At 36.0% G+C, this 23,120-nt stretch overlaps 1 protein-coding gene across 2 annotated transcripts in view; it reads left to right on the plus strand.

Annotated features, from left to right (window-relative positions):
- BCL2L14 (BCL2 like 14) overlaps positions 1–23,120 on the plus strand; it is a 554,792-nt gene that overhangs the window by 86,377 nt on the left and 445,295 nt on the right. Inside the window, exon 1 of one of the 2 annotated variants that reach the window (XM_044088125.1) lies at positions 17,244–17,359. The exons of the other annotated variant lie outside the window; for it this stretch is intronic. Within the exon in view, the coding sequence (XP_043944060.1) occupies positions 17,329–17,359 (31 nt within the window). The 5' untranslated portion in view covers positions 17,244–17,328. Of the gene's footprint in view, positions 1–17,243; positions 17,360–23,120 lie in introns of those variants that run through there. 2 annotated transcript variants of the gene reach the window in all.

Genomic DNA, 23,120 nt, shown 5'->3' on the forward strand with positions numbered 1-23,120 from the left:
AAACTGTCACACTTGACAAGCGATCCTTCAATATCTTCAGCCACACCAACTCTTCTATAGAAGTTGTCCCCTTTGCTAAACTTCTTGGGGTCACTATCGATGAACACCTGAAATTCGATACACACGTCCAACTTAACATAAAAAAAAACCATCAGAAGCTAGGTATGTTATATAGAAATGCTCGCTTTCTCTCTCCATCTACAAGGCAAACTCTAGCTTCTACTTATTTACTCCCTTCACTATTGTACGGTACTCCACTTCTAACCAATCTTTCTATTACCATCTCCTCAAAACTAGAAAGCTGCTACAACAAAATTGCTAAATTTGCTACTAAATCTAAACACTCCTCCCATCATTGCACCTCTCTCAATATGCTAAAGTGGCTTAAGCTTCCTAACCACCTTGTCTACCTACAGCTTACTACAGCCCACAAAATAATCTTTAAACCTACTTCATGCCCCGCTCTTACTAATATCTTACAATTCTACACTCCAAACAGACCCCTTAGATCTGCCCAACAAAATCTTCTTTCTGTATATAAACCAAAACTTCCCCCTGGCCAGTTTCTCCTTTCCTATTCTCTAGCCAAAAAATGGAACTCCCTCCCTCCCTTGCTAAGAATCACTTCAAGCTTAGAACTCTTCAAATCCCTGCTCCACTCCCACCTCTCCCAAAACTGGAAATGTAATTGCATTCTTCCTACATAACTCCTCCTAATATCACTTATACATTCACTCTCTCATGCACATGCTATTTGTTTTTCTTTTCTTTCCCTACACCTGCCTTGGTCAGAAATCTAAAGAATACCCAAATGTAAATATTGTACATAGCTCTCTCCCCCCTCTCTCTGTTACTTTTCTCCCTACTTTTTCTTCCTTACTTTGTGCTTCCTACCTAACCCCTCCTAATATCACTTATACATTTACTCCCTCATGCACTGGCTACTTTTTTTCTTTTCTTTTCTTCCCCACAACTTCCACGGTCTGAAATCTAAAGAATGTCCAGACGTAAATACTGTACATAGCTCTCTCTCCCTTCTCTCTGTTACTTTCCTCCCTACTTTTTCTCCCATTCTTTGTGCTCCCCTTCTAATTGGTACAACACCAAATATAATTATACTTTCTTTTCTAAAACATTTTATAATTGTATGTATAATTACATAAATGTATGTTTGTTTTAACTGTATGTAATAAGGAGCTTTTCTCTCCAGACCTAAATGTAAAACTCTGTATTTGTTCTAATTGTATGTAATACAGAGCTTTTCTCCCCGGGCCTCCACTGAAAACGGGCTCTCTGGGCCCAGTGAACCTTCCCGGTTATCAAACTGGAAATAAATAAATAAATGACTTCCCTTCTTAGTCTAGCAGAAGCATATTGGCATCAAGTATGAATGGAAATTGAACCAGAAGTAGGTTAAAATCAGGCAGCAACTGAATGTGCCAAAAAACAAAAGAAAGAGTATGAGGTGAAAGATTAGGTGAGAAGGCAATAAATGTGGAAAATGCATATCTATAGCTGCAAGCATAGGAAACTCCTGAAAGAACCTCTTGTTGATCAGGACCAAATGCAGGAATGGTTAATGTGAGGCAAATTCAAACCAAAAGATGAAAGGTTAATATTGACAACCCAAGATAGTGGGCTACATACACGTTGGTTTACAAAGTCTACTGAACATGTGGGTGAAACGGACAAATGTAGGTTTTGTAAAATAGAATTGGAATTTCTGTCGCACACCTTGTGATTTTACTAATGGCAGAAAGATTGTGTACTGAAAGGCATAATAATGTGGCAAAACTGTTGCATTGGGGATTGTGCAAACATTCTGGTACTAAAGTGACACTGGAAACATGCGCCACAAAGCATCACAGAAACATGGGATCACCCACTACTAACAGTTCAAAAAATAGATGCGAGAAAACCCGATATGGTAGTCCATGAAAAGAAGACAAAAGCAGCATTGATTATTGAAATTGCTACACCCAGTGACTATAGTATCTTATGTACAGAAAGACGCAAAGTCATAAAATACCAAGATTTGCAGGTGGAAACAAGGGCAGTATGAAAGAAGGATACCCAGACAGTTCCAGTAGTAGTAGGGGCAACAGGTCTTGTAAAAAAGAATTTACAGTCATACTTGGATATGTTACCAGTACATGTTACTCCATACAAATTGCAGGAGTCATTATTACTGGGCACATTGTGGGTGCTGCGAAGAGCAATTTTGGCTAACATCAAGGATTGAAACAATACTAATTTCATGAACTTTAATCGTACTTTGACTTAGGAATTGGGTCCATTCCCTTCATGGTATTAGAAACCCAAAAGAGTTGGAGAAATTAAATAAGGGAATTTCTCAGGATTCTGAGTTGCATCATCTTATCAATTCTGATGCTTCCATTTGCCACTGGCAGACTCCACATGAGGAAAATTAAGTGGCTCCTCTAATCTGTTTGCACCTACCATCTGCATCCTCTATCCTTTCCAATCCCAGTTCTGAATTTCATCAAAAAGGACTCCTCTGGTGAACAAACCAAGTACTTCCAAATCCAGAACTGCCTGGAATGGGCAGTATCTCAAAGTGTCAAGGCCCACAGCATGTCTGAGCCTTATGTTGGTTACATTTTAAGGAAATGATGGCACTGATAAATGCTCCAAAAGCTCTAAATTAACTGTGGCCTTCTGGACCACTGTTTCTGATAACAGACAACACCACAATCGTGTTGTGGGGGCAAGGTCCTGTCCCCCTGCAGTACAGCCATAGTTTCCTGGGAACTGGCAGTTCAGCGCAGTCTAACTCTACAGACAGCATACATTCTGTCAGAGCAGAAAAGAGTAACAGATCTGAGCAGAACCAAAATGGACCCAAATTAATGGATGTTATACCCAGAGGTCTTCCAAGAGATGAGAAGTCTCCCTATGTAGATCTGTTTACCTCCTGTCTCAACAGACAGCTGGAGCAGTTCTGTTCCAGGACATCTTGCATAAAGGCCCAGAGAACAGATGAATTTGCTTTCCCCTGGACAGAAACCTGCTTTTATTGCCTCCCCGCCTTTCCACTGATATACAAAGTCCTACTAAAGATCTGATGAGTCATTCCAGATGAGAGGCATGTACTAATCATACATGTGCTCTACCCCAGAGCATCCTGTGGTAAGATCAAGAAAATTGCAGAGAGAATGAATTTACGAGTGAATGGGTGTGTGTCCTTGAGTGCATTTAGGTGAGGAGGGGTTAGTTTGTGTATGGTGAGAGTTGGGGACTGCATGCCTGAACACATTCTTAGACTAACTAGCAAATCCTGCAACATTGGGTCTGGGGGATCACTAGTCACCAGGTGTAACTCCAAATACATAAGTGGGGAACACTGTCCACCAAGGATAATCTTACATCATTGTGCCTTAACAGCACTTAGAATTGGGGCTTGGGAGTGGACACCATGGAAAATGGCTCCCTTTTTAAATGTTGGCACTCTTGCTTTTCTCCTGCAGTTAAAAAAAAAAAAATCTCAAACATCACTTCCTTTAAAGTTCTTTTTTTGATGGGGAGCAAGCCCCCTGCACCCCCCCCTGATGTGGGTGGCAAGCCCTTCATCCTTGCCACAGTAAGACTGCATTAATCTGCTGCTGTCACTGAAAAGTTAGTGCAGTGTAGTGTTTTTTTTTTAATTTGAGGATCTTGGGCATTATTCAATGCCTGCAGCAGTTCGTAACTTTGAGAAGGACAGGAAACATTAGGCATACCTCTCAACATCGTAGCACAAGAAATCAAGACAGAGTCAAAAGTAATGATGCAACTAAATCAGGTTTAGAGTTTTAATTGCATCTCCCATAGACTTAACATGTTACTTGTATAACAGCTTTTGCACTACCATGGATTTACTGAATAATATAAAGTGTGAAACTCTGACATCAGTGACTGAAATCATCAGTGATTTGTGAGGGCAAAAACATGGAGACATTGAGGACATTCTCACAATACAGGGACAAATATGGGCTATGTGGTGTGTGCATGTGACTTGGGGAAGACTATACTAACAATATGCAGCTGCTGCCACTGTTAGCTGCTGCAGGAAAGTGCTGATCTGCACTTGAAATAACTAATATCAATTCAGAAGCATGCAAATTAGCCAATAATGAGGTCTTACTGCATCGCAGCTAATGTGTCTTTGAATTGTAGAATACTGTATTGTGGAAATGGGACTTTTTTTTTACCCCAACTCTGAACGTGAGTGATGGGGTTCTTTATGAATCCCCGAGATTCAGTATAATAGAAAATAACTTGATGAGGTGTCAGTGGACATGGACATGGATAATTATAGACCCATAAGTCTGACCAGCCCCATCTGTAAATCTATGGAGAGGATATTTATGCAATTAATAAATGCAGAGGTAATCTGCAAACTCTTGACCCAAGCCATTTCGGTTTGGTCATGGCCAGAGCCTGTCTGCTTAAGTTGATTAACTTCTTCAAAAATGTGTGTTAGTTTTTGTTTTTTTTTTTTTTTGTTTTTTTTTTTTACGATTACTGCCTTAGTATTACGGGTCTACTTTAGAATGCCGAAAACTCAAAATGTTGATCGCTCACATGAGCGAATAATCAGGAAGTTGATGTTGGTTTTTTAGGACTGCAGTACAGTGAAGATCGGAATATTTGCCCTTTCCTAACTGTAGTGCGATCTCGGAGTAGGAATATATATTTAGCCGGGGGCACATCCCCCCCACAATAGCACTTTCGAATTCCTGATTATTCGCTCATGTGAGCATTCGATATTTTGATTTTTCGTTCTGACATAGACCCTAGTATTACTAGCTTTATGAATGTTCAAATCATCAGTCTTACTCCATTATAATATTTGCTCTTTGTTTCAAATGTCTGCTGGACTTTGTACCTACTGTGATTACTCTGTTGGAGAATCAGTTCTCTTTTATTTTTTTTGTGAATTTCTTCACCCTGGCTGTGTCTACAAATGTTCTGTTACCATCAGTGTACCACTCCAGTAAACAAACATAAATAAGATGTGCTGTATTTTTCAATCAGTATTGTCTGTTTGCTTTTATTTTAAACAGAGTCTTACAAACTGCATAACATTTTTCATAATTGATGATCTGAGACTGAGAGTTCCATCTTCATTATACCCTGTGGTCTATAGCTCATAGGATTTAGCTTGTCATCTCAGAATCTTTGCAAATTACCTCACCCCCTCTGCTTTGCAGATAATTGTGTACAAGCAAGAAGCCATCTTCATATCTGCTCTGCATGTACAAGTCACAGTAATTAAAACAGCCTCATGGCTGTCTGAAAGTTTTTTGTTATCTTTTTTCTAATAGTTTGGTGAGGTACGAACTCTTTTCATTTGATTATTTGATTAAAATGTAGCTTCATTCCAGTTATCTTAAGGTTCTTCTTTATTTAAAAGTCTTCAGATTGCCTTCTGCCACATTGGTGTCATTTGCTTCACAGTTTCAGAAGGCAGCTATTTGCTGTAGATACTTTTGATTCCATACACTGTCTAAAGCAACATATTTAGCACTTACATTTATTTTGGCTGGATTCATTTTGCTTCATGCAGCATTGTGAGCTTTTCTTATGTTGAAAATTTGTTTATACAATTATTGGTCCATGTGAATGTTTTCCTTTTTCTACCATGTTAATGTCTGCCAGTTGCTTGAGTTACTGTACTGTGTTAGCATTATGGAAAGGAAGGAGAGCAGGCAATTTAAGAAATGCAAATGTTAAGCTAAATTCTCTCCAGGGATAAACACTTTAAATATGTAAAATGTTTATATGAGACATTGCCATATCTGTGTCTGCTTCAAACCATCCACTATCAAAGATAAGAAAATACCTAGAGTTGTAGAAACCTAAATTCATTGCATCTGTTATAGAGATTCCAGTGGTCAGGTCTTAGCCCAGCATCCAGGTCCAACCTTCTGCTCTTCACAGTAAACCAGAGTCCTTCCCACTGAGGAAGAGCCCTCCTCAGATCCTGCAAACAAAAGCCCAGGCTTGGAGGTTTCTTTCGGTCTTTGGAGCTAGGACTTTCTATGTAGTCCCCCCCACCCCAAAAGCAGGAAGTTCAAAATGCATTACCCTTATTTTCTAGGTCAGTCAGGTCTTCTAAATCTGCATCTGTAAAGCTGAACTAAGACAAAATGTGACTGGCCCTTTTAACAATGCCACATGTGTAGTCAGAGGCTTCTCCACCACTAACAGTCTGTACTTTAATTTTTCTTCTACCTGCCCCTTTCCTCATTTGGCTCTATTCAAAACCAGGTTTGCTTGAGGACACAAGTCAAACTGTCATTGTTAGAGTCAGTATCTTCAGAGCAGTAGCTCCTGACCTTGACTTCCCTACATTGGTGAAGCTGTGAGTCCCAAAGTTTCTGCAACATTGGGGGTTCCTTTGACATCAAGGCCTGGGGTTGATGCTTCATGGTTGAAATTAGATTTGATTTCCTCAGCACCTAATATTCCATCCCAGAGATCAGACTTGTTATTGATGCCATCAGTGCTGACTTTGATGTTAACTGGGGCAGTAACCTCTACGGTCAAGATCAGGTTTGTCATAGGCTCCACTAAGGTAATCTTAGTAAGTTAATGTATAACTGTGATGTTGGTCCCTGGTACCAACGATGCAAGCCATCCTGGAGGTGTTTTCCTGGTAAGAGCATCCTCCATGGCACTTGACGACAAGACCTCCAGTGACTGCTTTTCAGCCATCTACTCTTCCTTTTCTAGAGGTCAGATTGACTGGAGGGATTTCACAAATGCTAAGGCCTCATAGAGGTAAGCATTGACTTCCTCTTCCTTGGGGCCTTCCCCTGTGAGATCTGGAAAAAAAGTATGGTGCAAGAGGCAGCACCTTGATGCTCCTGTAGAGTCTTTTGATTTGGATGTAGATGAGGAGAAGGAGGTTGCCTCCTGCATCCCTGCTAGATGACCCAACATTTTGGGAGGATTTTGGAGATAAGGTGAGATGGAACCCTGAGACCCTCTCACCTGATTGCATGTTGGAGGCTGCGTTCTAGTCTCCCAAGTCCTTCTCTCTGGTGGTTCCCCCATCTAACAAAGATGACTTGGATGGTAGCTTAAATGGCAAGGAAGAACCCCAGTAATGGTGTCTACTGTTTTAAAGATGCCAGACTGGATCTTTTAACAATTTAAGATTCCTCTTTTGCAGTGGCCATGTTTAAAGAAGGTGGTCTGTAGCATGCTGCTATCCATCCTTCAGATAAAGATTTTGAAGCATTGCACAAGCTGGGAAAGTAACTTTACACATCATCTTCCTTTTCTGTACATAACCCACCTGCTTTGCTTCTATGGCTAAGAGGCACATGAAACTATACGGTCTATGGATGGGATGCCATATGGAGACCTTAAAATCTAAGGTCTCAGATGTAAACCTTTTGTTCCATTGCAGAACTAACCATGTGCCAGTCACATAACACTAAAGATGGTTCAGCAAGGATAGACTTGTATGTGGATATTAGACTTATCAGCATTATATTAGGCTTCCTACCCTTTGCAAAATAGTTGTGATCTTTTCTGGAGGCTGTTGCTGGGTCAGAAACTTTGGATGGAAAATTTATTTAGCAACAGTGAGAATATTTTCACTGTACCTTAGAATTCCTTAGGTAGCTGGTGTCAACTTTTTGAGTTGTATAGCAGGACAGACTGACTAGATATCTAAAAACATTAACACTGTTTGTTCTCTGTCTGAAATAGTGTTGAATAACAATTTTTTTTTTTGCGATGGTAAATACTGTAAAGAGGTAATAAGTATAACTGTTCGTGGCAGTATGGGGAAGCTAAATTTTATGTAGTCATCCTTCATCTAAGTTTGTGAAACTCTGTAAATGCTGTATAGATTATATGTTTTAATACAGGGAAGCAATCAGCTAGTCACACACACATGTAAATTAGAGATGATTCTTTGACTTTTACATCAAAGGTATCAAAACAAACTTGGAAAAAAACACAACCAGAAAGAGAGAGGCACATAATGCAGGTAGATCACTACCAAGGGCTACCAAAAGCAAATGTAAATACCACTAAGTGAAAATAGTGTTCCATTTTGTGTGAAGTATAAATCACTTACTGTTAATGAATCCGGCTTTGCGATTGATTTACTGTTTAATAATAAAAGAAACCATAAGCGCTTTTGTCTCAGATATAAATGCACAAGACTTCATCAGATACAATGTAACAGAGAAACCAGAATTTTAAACCTTCTGAAGGTCACATGACCAAATTGGGCCAAAAAAAATTAAAAGAAGCATGCTTGTCAAGTATATACAAAAGTTTTTAAACCATTTTAAACACTGCAAGACCTTCTGGTTAATTAAAAGTGGCTAAAAACACTGGTTGGCTTTGACAAGTAATCAAGAAATAGAAGTAACCCTATTCAAGCCTGGTGGACTAGGTGAATTCTAACGCAGTTGCCAACTAAGTTCTTTCTTTCTTTTCTAGTATTAGACCCCATGGACCTCTCCTGGGATGCATGGGCAATTGCTCCAGAATGACAAATTTAAACTGGTGGTTTGGGTGTACTGTTGGGTGTTTAAAAAGTGCATTAGTTTCACATTTAGTTCTAATTTTGTAAAGATATTCATAGACCCTGTTTGAGCATCCGTTCAGTCTTGCTAATGTAAAAACTGTTGCAAAATTGGAAAGGGCAACATAAACTACTCTTTTCTTTTTGCGACTGTAGATACCTTTTATTGCATCAGAGAAGCCATTGATTTTTACTTTGGTGCAACAAAAAATATTTTTACAATAGTTGCAAGCCCCACACTTTTGAATGCCTTTCCATTTACAAATTGAATGTTGTGGAAGTTCACCAGATGATTCAAATAATTGCTTATAACTGATACCTTTCCTAAAAATAATGATTGCCTTTTCCCCCATGATTGGTTTGACAGGATATATACACTATCTGATTGTGTAACTTCTTTGTATGAAAAATTAATGCAAAGTTGATTCGCATTATTTAGGAAAAATACTTTTCTGAAAAACTATTTATAAAATGCAAATGATTGTTCAAGAACAGTGTTACAAAAGGACGGTTTATAAGAATTTCTAGATTGACTAATAAGACTGGGATATTTTAATAAAGTGAACAATATGGTAGACTGAAATGTGGTTATTTTAACAATAAAGTTGAACCATTACCTAAGGAAGTCACCATTGTAAGGTAGATACCCCCTTTTTATAATCTAAGAAGGTATGGCTTTACTAAGATCCATGAATATGGTTTTCCTTGAACTATGCATTTAGCAAATTCAGTTGATACTACCTCCATCAAGTACGTAATACAGAATAGTTTGAAAATTATTCTGGGTAATGATGGGTTACAAATGTGGTGGGTACATCCCTGAAGTTTCTATTACAGAAGATTTGAACATGAACTTTAGAGGACGACAGACTTCAGTAAAAAAAACTTACCTTTCCTTAGAAATACAAAGGCACATATGCTTATGGCAATTGATCGATTTGCAAATTCATCAATGCTGAGCCTGCACTTGGTGCCCCACATTCCAAGAGGCCATACAAAGCTGGTGAAACAATGTGTTATAATATGTCTATGATATATGTAAATTCATACTATGCAAGTCATTTTATGCTAGAAAAATACCGAATATTTACACAGAATATTACTTCCAAAATGGCTGCACATTGAGTAACAGCTTAATTCTAGCTCTCTCAGTGTGAAAACAGAAACTTTACAGAGAAAGCCAGTGGACCTAGATTTCTGGGTATATTTCACTAACTGGCTAGTGAATGCACTGCCTAGATACCAGAAAAATAATATACAGAGGACCTGAGTCCCTTCTTTGCATTCCCTGATACAATTATAAGGTTGATTAGGAGGATATAAGAGGGATCAGAGGCAAAAAATGTGGGTGGGGTCCTCTCTGATAATCCTTGCTTGAGCAGGGGAATCAGGAAGGGGTGTCCTCTCTCCACTTTATTTGCATTATATATAGAACCATTGGCAAAAAAAATAAGGGACTCAGAAATTCAAGGATGTAATTGGTATGGTAGTCAAGAAAAGCCTGCTCTGTTTGACATTATTTTATACCTGACAAAACCAGAAAGGGACATTACAGTGTTATGGAACATATTGAGACAGTTTCATATCTTTTTGGGATACAAAATTAATGAAGCTAAAACAAAGGCGATAACAGTAAATTATGTACCCACATATGAATTGGTTCATCGATATCCATACTTATCGTGACATGATATTTAGGTGTATGGATTAAAAATAATTCCAGTGTGGCAGCTAAGGATATGTTGGAAGAGACTAAATAAAAGATAATGCAAAAACTGAGAAAATCGAAGCTCTGTTCTATGGATATCAATAGCAAAATACTAACAGTTAAAATGTTTTTACTCCCTTTAGTCTTATACACAGGTCAGGCATATTTTTATTAACTAGAGGAGAAGTTGTGGATAGCAATTAATAGAGTTGAAGGATTTTATCTGGGGAAATATGTCAAGAGTTAAGTGGGATAAGATTATTCTTCCAATAGAACAGGGTAGATTGGGATTACCCAATTTGAAGGGGTATTTCAGAGCAACACCATTAAGGCTTCTATATATAGCACAAGCAGCAAAATGTAATTCAAAGTGGAAAACAATAATGAAACAGGTGGGAAGCTCAAGAACAAGGAGAGACTGTGATTTTGGATGCAGACCTTTAAGGAGAATAACAGTAATCATATAGAATATTATATTCATAAAATAGCAGGAAGTATTCAAAGAACTAAGTCAAAACGTGAATGGAGAAAGGAGATTATGCTGATAAGGATGATTGCAATTGGAGATACAGACAATAGGCAAGAGGGGGCTGGAAGTTATTAGTGAAAACTGGCAAAGGAACCAAGGTATTGGGAGCAAATAACTAGAGAGGGAAAGGTAATAGAATGGAAAGAGGCTAAGAACTTATTTGGACTGCAGGTTAGAGATTGCCTATACTCTATCAATCCTTGATAGGGACGGCAAAGAGAAACCGGGAGGTCCTGAATGAAAGACCAGCACTGGTGGAGATTTTAGTAAAATCTAGAACAGAAGTTGGTGTTCAGAAAGGAATTATAGTTATCATGCAATATTTTATATGCTCTACTAATAAGAATCAATCAGAGGAGGTTAGAAAGTATTGGGAAGCCAATTCACTAAGAAACAATGGGGGATACTTCTGTGTCTCCTACATATGAAACAAAGTCTAGAAGATTTCAGATCTTTGCTTGGAAGTGTTTATATAGGTACTTTTATACCCCAATTAGACTCCAAATAATTTTTTCTCCAGTAGACAGCAAATGTTGGAGAAGAAAGATGTTAACTGGGAACATATTTTCTGAGAGTGTAATGAGCTGGCAGAATTTAAAGATTCCCTGCAGATTGCTCTGAAATTGGGATCTTTAGAAAATGGCAGGAGCAAAATACATAAGAAAAAATGGTAATTTTGAGATCAATACATGCAAAAGAGGAATGAGGTTTAAAAGAAGGCAGGATCTGAATGAGCTATGTAATAAATAACGACAATGACTGGGTATAAGTGATGTATAATGTTTTCAACTACAGTTGTGTTAGCATGGTTTGTAATGTATGATGTTTACAACTGTGATTATGTCAGTGTATGGTTTATTTTCATTTATATAAATGTAAATTGCCTATGTCATACGCGATCATTTAATAAAGATGTTTCTTGATTGCTATTAGGCATAACTATACAAATAATGCTCTTTCCAAACATAGTGACGCACATTCAACTTTCTTTAACTTTTTCTTTCCTGTAGTTGACAGTGTGGTCTAAGGAGGGGGAGTTTGTAATAACAAGCTAGAAGTGAAGGAATTTCAGTGGCAACATAAATGAGGATCTGGATACCCTACAATGTATACTGAAAGCCAAACCTTTATGCAACACATCTCATGTAACCCTCCATTTTTAATATTTTAATATTATTTAATTATTTATGGATTTTATTTATACATTTAACCTTACAGGATATCCTTTTTGGAGTAATTTACACAGGGAGCGCTTTCAGTAGAAAGTAGTATATTTCAAATGGTTCATTTTTTTACAAAATTTGGTGTCATTTATTTTACCGTGTTTTTATATTTTCACTTAACCACTTTATTCTTATTTGGAGCTTCAAAGAATATATTTTAGGGATAATTAATATGGAGACTTACCTTTGCTGAAATTAGTTCAACTTTTATATTTACAGCAATTTGTTCATTAGTTAAGTTTTATCATATGACTGTTAAAGAAACTTATTTAAAAGATGTGATTTTGAACTGTTTATTGTAATGAAGTCTTGCAAAATTTAGTAGAAACGTACTAAATGTGACATTAAAGTTACCTCTTGGTATACTGCAGGTCTTGTTTGGTAATCTTCCTTATCCAGTAATTATCCAGTGTTCCACAAAGATAATGTGTTCATAAAGCCCCTTTCTTCATTTATGCCCAAAGTAGCAATCAATTTCTCAATGTTCTTTTCTAGCTATTCATACAAAAGAGATTATTTGATGCTTTGCATGGACATTCATAGACAGCTCAAATTTTACCTAGACAGAACAAAATCCATTAGGAAAGATTCCCAACTTATTTCATTATCCAAGAAGAAATTGGATATTAAATTTTCAAAATTAACGTTGTCTAAGTGGCTGCAAAAACACAACCAACTTTTTTATATTAATAGTAGAACTAAGCAAGGATGCATGCTGTCCATCCGCTTTTTGCCCTTTATATAATCTCTGCTGTCTCAAAGGCTTAGACATGTGTACTTTTAAGACTATAATGTGTAATTTAAATAATATAAAAATTTTGATAGTTTGCAGAATTTGTTGGGTTTGGGAAAATGTCAAGATATGAGGTTATTAAGTCTAAAACAAGTGTTAATTACATTCCCATTTGTGAAATTGTATGTAGGTATCTGTTTCTACAGGAGAAGGATCAGAGAACATAATTGGGGGTTAAGTTAGGACCCACATAAAAACATTGCATGCTATATACTTGCAAAGGTGTTTTTTCAAAAATTGAAAAAACATTTTTCATGATGGAAAATAGTATACTGGACTTCACAAAGAGCTCAAGCATTAATGCAGTTTGTTCTCCCCCAGTGGTCAGTTTTTAGCATTCCTGTGGAAGAATGAGAACCTTATTTGTCCTGAAAGTTGATGAATTTATTAATTTAAATGAATTTTGTATAATCTGGATAACCATACTTTAATATTGCTGTCTCTCTTAATAATCAGAGAGAATGGGACTGTTGCTGTTGTTGTTCTGTCACTGTATGTAATCTATTTTTTTGTCTGACATTTTGGATTATAATTCAATTTGTGTGATCCAAATTAATATACAATGAAAATGTTATACAAAATATAGAAAGATAAGAGGTATATGGTATTTTTAGGATATAATCTATTGATTGCTGAAATAAAAAAATAATGTTTCTGTAGGCTTTACATAAATTTTCCTTAACTTCTTATAAAATGAATACATACGGCTGCCATGTGTTTCATCACTTCAATGTACTGGTTTTGGTAATTTTTGGTGGTGGTTACAGTGGTCAAGTTATATTAGTTAAGCAGTTCAACTATAATATAATTTCAGAAGTTATCTTCTTTCTCTGTGGTTGTGCGACCGTGGAGTTAGTATATTTAATTCCCAAGGGGCCCATACATAAAAGCAACATTTTTGTTTTTTAAGTGACCACAAATGTAAACTGTCTGTTCACATTTGCAGTCATTTTAGTGTACTATGTTTTAAATGTTTGTGATTGCCAGTTAACTTTTTTGACATATTTGCTGTCACTGAAAGTTTATCAGCAATGTAAAGAAAAATATATAGATATTTGGTTACAGTTAAAAATGTCAACAGCACATTTGGTTGAAAAGTATTTTTGGGATGAAAAACACTGCGTTCTTCACATTGAAATGATGTATAGTGTTTGTTAGCAGAATTATGAAACTGAACACTTGACTGAAAAAGTTATAGTAGGTAGTTTGTGCAAGAGGTCACAGATTTTAGGGTAAGGGGATAGTTTTACTGCTTTACATATTTGGTGTTGTATGTATGTTCTGTGTCCTTTTGTCTTGTGTAGTGGTACTGCTAGGGAAAGGGTTTTAAGTAACATAATTTTCAGAGTTAAAGGTAGGGGCAGGGTTAGGGTTAGCATATATGAATAAGGCGGTGCTAGTGGGGCAATCCAAGATTTTAGCATGGCTTAAAGTGCTATCTACTGGACTAGTTTATAAACTGTAGAAAAACTGTTAACTTCACAGTGTTGATGTGTCTGCCTTCACATAAGATGTTTTGTTAATGTAGGAAACTGATGCACTTTTTTCCTTCATATTAATATATTTTATTGCTGAGTATTAAACAGTAATGTAGTATTACTACCAACAAGGCCACAAATGTGAGATTTCCTCATAGTTCTGAAACTACTTGAGTGTGTGTTTCTGTCTGCATGTGTGAGTGAATGTGTGCATGAAAGTAGAGTGAGTGTGAGTGTGTGTGTGTGTGTATACACACACCCTGTCGGACATTATTGCTTGCATATGTACTGCCTTATACACTTTAGTAACTCACATTTATAGTTTGTAAATTAAGTGGAATCTTTCGGTCAGTAGTGGGTATGTGTTTGTGTATCTGTGTGTCTTACAAATGTGCTAAATTTATTTTTTATACATCTATACATAAATTGGTATAAATTGAACAGGTAAGTACACAGACTGGTAAAGAGACCCTTTTCAGGTATGACCCAGCCTATCGCTTCTCTGCCTTTTGGGTAAGATGGTTCACTTAAATTGACAATAGCTTTGGTTCTGGGAACAAAACATACAAATATATTAAGTATGATGCAGTAAGGTAACATCATATACTATTAAGACTTAAACATTTTAAGCATTTTGTTTTTTGCACTGTTGCTTTTCTATTTCTGTTTTTGTCAAAGAAACATTTTATACTGACAAGCAAGTTCAGTGGCACTTTTTGTGAAGAGAGAAAATTCCAGCATAGCTTGTTCAGCTAATCTAAACTAAGAGCAGCTACTCTCTATTTTAAGATTCTGTCTTGGACTTTCTGTAGTGAGTTGTATGAGTCATCTTTGAAAATATTTAGCTCTGCAGTACTGGAAGGAGCAAGAAAAATATTTGAAGGTGTTTCACCAGAATTTTGCATTACCTGTAGTTTGGGAATGTGTTGCATTTTACCAAATGTAGTTATTTTATGATAGTATATTTAGATAACAGTACAATGTAAGAATCAAGTTAAACAGCTTATTGTGGTTGATTTTGAATGACACTTAGTATATCTATGCAATATGTTTGCTCATTTTTATGTACTGAAACACACCCAAGTATTCTTCAGGAAACAGAATATTTTCTGCTAATAAAAAATGATTAATTTCCTGGAACTGTCCTCAACTATTTTAACATAAATGCAATCTAAGGAGTTATACAGGATGTTGTGATTTGTAACTTAGAAAAAGGTTAGGCCGTATTTCATGGCCTCACTCATCCCATTCTCTGTCGTCCTCTTTTCCTACTTCCTAGCATTTTGCTAAAGTATCATAGCTTCCTTCCAAGTAAGTCCTTGGAAAGTGTTCATTATTTTTTTTCAATATGTTTTTCTTGTGTCTACCTGATTAAAAGCTCTCTCCACTTGACCTTGGTCTCATTTATTATACAGTGGAGTAAGAGTTGGACTGAGGAACTGTCTTCCAGGCAGACATTAAAGGAGTTCAATCCATCATTCTCCATGATTACACTAGTGAGAGGCAGAGATTTTACTAATTAAAGCCCTAACTCCACCCCCACCCCTTTTATATCTGACAAGCATGGCATCAATGTGCGTCAGTGTTTCAGTGTAATAAAATAGCAAACTCAAAACCTCTTAATAGCTTATCAAGGAGTGTTTATCCAAGATTTGAAACTTTGAGAATAAGTGTAATGTCAATGAAGTATGGATATCAAGGGGTACCGCATTACACTTTTTGGTATTAAATGATATCATATTCCTGTATGACCAGTCGAAGGTAAGAGTCTAACAGTTGCTGACGCTTGCAAGTGTCACTAATATTTTAAATAGGCATCACTTTAGATACTTTGGTAAATGTAGTTGCCCAAACTTGTGGACTAGCTTGGAAAGTTGATATAAATATGTTGAAAAAAGAGGTTCCCAGAACAGAACCCCGGGGAACTCACTTGCTTATAATTTTAGAAAAAGAGTAGGACTTTCTAACTCTGACCATGCATTCATGGAGAGATAACCATTCTTTAATTCAGGTCACTGTGCAGCTGCTGGCTTTCTGTAATGTGAGGCTGTCCAAAATTTGAGGTTGAGGAATAGAATAAAAAAAACTTGGATAAGCAACGTCATTTGGAATACTAGAATCCACAGAATCAACAATACTAATGTGAAAGTGCATTCAATTAGTTAGATATGAGCACCCCTGGGTAAAATCATGTCAACTATATCAATACTTACAATATGTCTGGTGAAAACAAATCTAAAAGAGTTCTCTCAAATGTTTCCAATAATGGAAGTTATACTAATAAGTTGAACACTTTCCCACTTGTCTAATTCTCCACCACTGTTGCTTTGTCCCACATTTCAGAAACCAAGCCAAACCTTTTTGAAATAACTAAATTAAACATAATATAGAGCGTCACAAATCTGAGGACATGCATACTTCCACATGATTCATGCAGGCTTCTGCATATGCTTTGACATCTTCTTACAGTGCCTGCTTGATGCACACAACTGTGCATCATGACGCAACACTTGACCATTGAGCTGCCTCCATTCCCCTGTGATGAGCAAGTTGACAGCAGCCTCTCACACCCATATCCCTTAATTGGATTCTTCAGCACCCAGACCTCTACCTGATCTTAGATTATCTGTGTGGTAATCATGGACTTAACTCTCTGCCATGGAGACAGCTAGGGTTCATGAATTAACAACACAAATAATAGCACAAGAGTACTGTATAAAAAATGCAAACATGGTTGCTACAGTAAAATGAAGGAATGCATATGAGTACTAGAAGATGTCCATAAAAAAGATACTGTTCAAAATATGGATGGAATGAGAAAGGCACTGCTCATTGTCAAGCATGTAAAAAATTGACACACAAGCTTCAAGTGTGGATGAATGACCAGAAAACCAATATTTCAATCATTTCTTCATGTCCTTGCTTTACATGTTGCAGCTTGTTTGGATCCTGCCTCATTGTGTCAGTCTTGAGAAAGTTTCCAGACTGCAAATATGGCCATATTTTGCAGCATTCTCGAGCTGTGTTAATAGATTTGCACTGAATGGCTAGTCAACCTGCTCCATTACTAAGAGGTGAGTAAGCTCTCAATTCATTTCAATGCTTGTGAAAGAAGTAGTGGTGTGTTTTTATTAAGGTGGTCTTGAAAAGCTGGATTTGTCCGTGAGATAAGATACATATGGTTGGGCTACTGTGGTTTGCATAATTTTGTCACAGCTTCTTCAGTCTGACTAACTGCATTTACTGTGTGTTATTTCATCATTTATTTTCTGATTTTAAGCTGGCTGGATAAAATGTAACAAAATCAGAAAAAGTATCCTATTCTCATTGCCCCTTACATGTGCTTTTCAGCTGTTAACGTCTATTGTATCATAGAACAGGCTGCAAGAAACTTGTCAAGCACTCTACAGCTGGTATGAGTTTAACCTGCTACAGCTAATTGGGCAGGTGTACAGCTGCAAGTGTTCAGTATGAATTTTACCTGCAGTATGGAAAATGTTAATTATGTAGTCTCAAAGTACATTTTAACCTTCATGTGGAGAAAATGTATGCTGGACTGATTTTGTAGAACCAGTGCTGAGAGACAGTATTTGTGCACTGCATATTTTGTTCTTTGAATTGTGTCCTTGCTTATTTTGGTATGATTCTGCACTGTTTTATTTTTCTTTTTATTTGCTTCTTTTATAAATGAGTAAGTGGACTGGTCCATGGATGCTTTTCAACTGTGGCCTGTAGAATAACCGTAAATTGTAGTTAACACATGCATATGAGGAAATAACAGGAGCAAAGCTACAGAAAAATTACATAAGTCTGAAAAGCAAACTGTTATGAATGTTACCATCATAAGAAACTACACGGCTGAGCTGACAAACAGAGTATGTCAGGGAAAGGGTTTAGATTATGTGAAAGTAGTTAACATTGTACTGTTACAATTCAGTTGAAATTTAGCCATTTCTGCAAGGTGCCTTGAATTACTCTATTTGTGACAGTAAGTGCGGCTGTTCAATACCTAGAGCTTGTGGGTAATCAGAAGTAGCACTATGCTATTACACTCCTTTTGGATGGTCTGCAGGTTTTAGCGAGTTTTTGTCTTGACAATACCAAATTGTTAAATAATATAGCAATAAATAATGACTGGGTGTGGTATATTGAAGATTTACCCATGGTTGGTGTGGTTTAATCATGAGGGCTAAGCCCAAATAATTAAAGGCAACGGTTGGTAAATCTTCAATATACCACACACAGGAGTTGGTTATTGCTGTTATACAATGACATTATTTAAGAAAGAATTACTATAATAATGTCTTTGCATGATGGAAACGAAGATCTCCCTTGCTCCTTTTTTTTGTTTGAAATTCAGATACTTTAGAGGTACAAGAGTGAAAGAACAGAGAAAATACTAAGAAAATTGAGTACATTTCTTTAGTTTTGAATAACGTACCCAATCCTAGTATTTTCTCCACCCTGTCTCTCTCGCACCTCCAGACTATTTGGATTTTTAATTTTATTATTTTTTTTTTTTTATGGTGAAGAAAACTTAAAAATTTATAGCATATATCAATGGAAGATAGTCCGGGTGAGCAAACTTTTTTTTCCATTAGTATATGCTTGATTTACAATGGGCACGCTGGTTGGGCTGACCAATGAGCATGTGCGTTTTTGAATGTTAATAGCCAGTCATTGTATAATTGCGGTTATTTCATAACCATAACTGTAACATAACATTCATAACTGTAACAGTTCCAAAACCGGAACAAATAATTAAGAGGAATTTATATCTTTTAGTTTATTTTGGCCAGCTTCCTACTATAACTGTGCATTCACACCGTGAATTCTTTTCACTATGAGAAGTATCTGGCAAGTCAGATGACCCAAAATTGAAGGTGATGCAGCTAGATCAACTATCTAGAATTTAATCTGATATTCTTTATTCTTATTCACGTGGTTAAGCATTTTTAGACATCACTGCTTTGTATGATGACCAGTATAAATAATTAGCAAATTTCTGACTTCTGTTTACTCTCTATATCTGTATTTGTTTTTATCTTTTAACAAGTAGATGGGCTGGCCTGGAGGCCCTTTCAACCATGGCCCAACACCAAGGCAGCAAATAAACAGGTGTACATAAAAATAGAAACTAGAACATGCTAGCAGCTATATAGAACCATAATTGTTCAAGAAATAATAGAATTAATAAAGTAATGAGAGAACATACCACATAAGTACTCATATATGCAAAGAAGTAGTATGAACAGCTTTAGGTTTTGTTAACAAAGTATGAACTTGGGTAAATTGACTCCAATCTCTGACACATTTTCTTCAAGAAGGTATCCTTTTACTTTTTTTCTTCAAAGTCTAGTAGAGGGTATTAACTTTAATTTGGCTCTTCCCTGCTGGAACCACCATCTTTAAACACTAAAGAATAATTTTTAAGTAGTGACTTATTTGAAAGGTGGTCTTTTTTTAGGGACTGGATTTCTTAATTGGTACCTTTTGAGGGTATATATAGAGGTTTTGATTGTTATTCTAATGGTCATTAAAAGGAATCGTATATGTTCGCTATGCACCAAGGTACTTTTTGTGTCTTGCTATTTTAAAAGTTAATAGAGAACACCTTTCTTACTTTTGCAAGTTTAGGAAGTCTATTAGTTCATTTTTTATAGTTAGAACACGTCTAATAGATGGTATATGTACTACAAAGAATCATAAAATTGTTTTTAATTACTGTTTCTGTGCAAATATATGCAGTTAGGGATAGTACTTTGCATTTTATATGACAAGTGAGACTAGGTTTGATGTATTTGTTTACGCTCGCTATGCACAAAGACATTTTTGTGTTCTGTTACTTTAAAAGTTAATAGATAACACAGACGTCAGTCAATTTAATTATTTTGCATTATTATATAAAATCAATGATGTATGTGAGTGTTGCAGTCGGAAGAAGCCTGATGGTGAAAGCGTTTACTCTATGTCCAAATAAAAGAAGTTTTATCTTACAATTACAATTCAGAGTCATATGGACTTCTATTTTGTTCATATTTGAATGTGGTGAAATCTCGTAAACTGCCATTTCAGTTCCTGTCCAGGAGTTAAAATTAAAAGGAATCTGTTCTGAAGTAAAAATTGGAAAGAAGAAATGTGACATATATATGGTTATCGGCAGACAGCTGTATTTTGCAAGGGGAAAAATTGTGTCTTGGCCTGCACAAGTGCTATAAGATGATAAACCTTGTTAAGTAGAGTACTATTTGTGGATGAGTTTAAGACGATGAAGAGAGGGAATTCTTCTAATATTGGAACTAAAACATTTTTCACAGTAGCCAGTCTTGATTCATATGATAACATGTTGATTAATCTGTAACCAGTCTGTCTTTTTGGAGTTGACTGAGCTGTGTGTTTGGACTACACAATTCCAGTGGGAGATCTTGTATTAGAGTATTTGAGCCAATGATAACTTAGAAGGTTCTTTTGTATAGGAAAGAACCCCCCTTTTTTTTTTTTTTTTTTAATGAGCATGTCACGGTTTATTACCCAAACAAAAGTTCTGGTCTTTTCTATAAAAAAATCAACTGTAAAAAGTCAGTTGCTGTTATTGTAGATCATTTTAGTTACAGTTTAAAGTGCTGTTAAACTGCTAAATACTGATCTAAACAAATTGATTGTGTTGACTTTCTACTAGTAGAACACAGTATATTCTACTAACTGGTCACACATTCATTTTTCAGACATATTTTAGAGTAGCCAGAGGTCTTGTATCTAAAGTTACCAGGGTCTTTTGGGTTTTGTAGTTTAGGTAGGGAAAATAGATGAGCATGTTTTAATTAATTAGAAATTATAGCTGGGGATAGAGAGGGAGAGAGGTTAGAGATCCAAGTATGTAGTCTGGCTATAAGGAAGGCAACAATTTTAGAAAGTGTGTTAAATTTGGGAATCTTTTGTCTAATTTGTTAAGGAGCTTAAGTACTGATTTTTTCTTTGATAATTTTAAAGTAAAATGTTGGCATATAGTCAAATGTATCATTTGACTTGTTGGGTGATGTGGTATTGCTCAGTTGTTTGGGATTAGGTTGGCATGGGTATTTTTGATAGGAGGAAGTTTATTTAAATTTGTTAAGGTTAGGCCGCTGGAAAGGTAGCCAGAATACTGTGAATATCTGTTATGATACCTCTTAAGCCATTTAGTGCTCACAAAAAAGCTGTTGTTTGTTTAAGGGATAAGTAGCTTTTGCAGAGTAGTAGCTAGTCTGCTTCCCCCTTAAGCTCTGATAGAGGCAGCAGGAGTTTTCATCAAGACAATGCTTTTTCCAATTGAGCCTTGCATGATCTTGTTTCTTAAGAAGGACGTTTTATGGCTGTAGCTAACCAGAGACATGTTTTATCTTTTAGTCATATTTATTCAGGACAGGAAGAGAATCCTGTGTCTTCAGAGTAAGAGTAAGCAGTATTTGGGAAACAAACATTATAGATTGGGCTCTGCACGTCTGTCTAGATAACAGATTACCTTTATATTCATACTACAACACTAATCAATTTTGAAGTAGATGAGGATAAGGCTAGGGTGTTTAGTTCAGTAAAACTCTGTATTGCAGGCCATACATATTCCCTAACATATTTGGCCAAAAGAGCAGGGTGGTGACATTGTGGGGCAAGAATTAAAGTTTTTAATGAATAAACAAAAAAAAAGGTTCAAATGGAAGGATAAATGAGAGGAAAAGAGAAAGAGGTAGACCTTATTTATATGGTCCTTTGAATAAGGATAGTAGTGTTAGTAGTAATAAGGAACATAGTTTACGATATGTAACTAAACATAATAGACATACTAGTATGGTTAGGAATATTATTATAAAAACTGGACAATTTTGCAGTCTAATAGTAACATCGTAGATATTGTGGGGATTCAACCAATTTTACTTATAAGAGAGAGAGATAGAGAAAAATTTGAAACAAATGCTATGCTATAAGAAAAATAACCTTGATATCAAGAAAAAAGGTAGAGTACCCTGCCATAATTGTGTCTTTTGTAAGGAAATTAACACTGACTTAATTTTTATACACCCTATTACAAAGGCTGAGTTTGTTTTCAGGACTTATGCTGAGTTTGTTTTCAGGACTTATGCTACATGCTTTACAGATAATGTTGTATATCTTGCTAATTGTGAAACCTGTGATAATTTTTATATAGGGAAAACTAATAAAAAAACTTAGAGCGTATTAGTTCCCATCTTTCTGATATACGTAGATGTATTAATGAAAATGCCCTATATAAACATATTGCTTTGAAAGGTACTAATCATAAATTTAAGTTTAGGGTACTGCAAAAGATTTTCGCTGATGGCAGAGGGGATTAATAGAATATAAATGGATAAACTATTTTAGGGCTGATGTCCCACCAGGATTAAATGCACAACATAACATAAAACCTGTTTTGAAAATTAAACATAACTATATTTAATATTTGTGTATGTATAGTTATTTAATTGATTGTACCTTTAAATGTTCTGCTTATTTATTTAATTGATTGTTAACTACCTTTGCGTCATTGGTTAGCTGATGCAACGGATAATATTTAATAATGTTTTTATGGCATTTTATGTTGGTTAAGCATTGATAAAGAGTATACCTCAAAAGCTTTGCATGTAATTTTGCCTACAAACAAATTGTGCCGTGGTGAATCGGCGCGTTTCCAGATTTTTTTTGGCAGTTAGGAAAAGAGAAAGAAGGGAAAGTGAAGGCATAATATGAGGATCTGGCAGCAAAGAATGACTATTGAGTTGATAAAGTAATGAGCTACAGTTAGATGAAAAGAGTTATATTGGGAAAACAATAAGGAACTGC

Source organism: Protopterus annectens, chromosome 11.part0 (assembly GCF_019279795.1).
Source record: "Protopterus annectens isolate FY-2018-M chromosome 11.part0, PAN1.0, whole genome shotgun sequence".
Classification (NCBI taxonomy): domain Eukaryota; kingdom Metazoa; phylum Chordata; order Ceratodontiformes; family Protopteridae; genus Protopterus; species Protopterus annectens.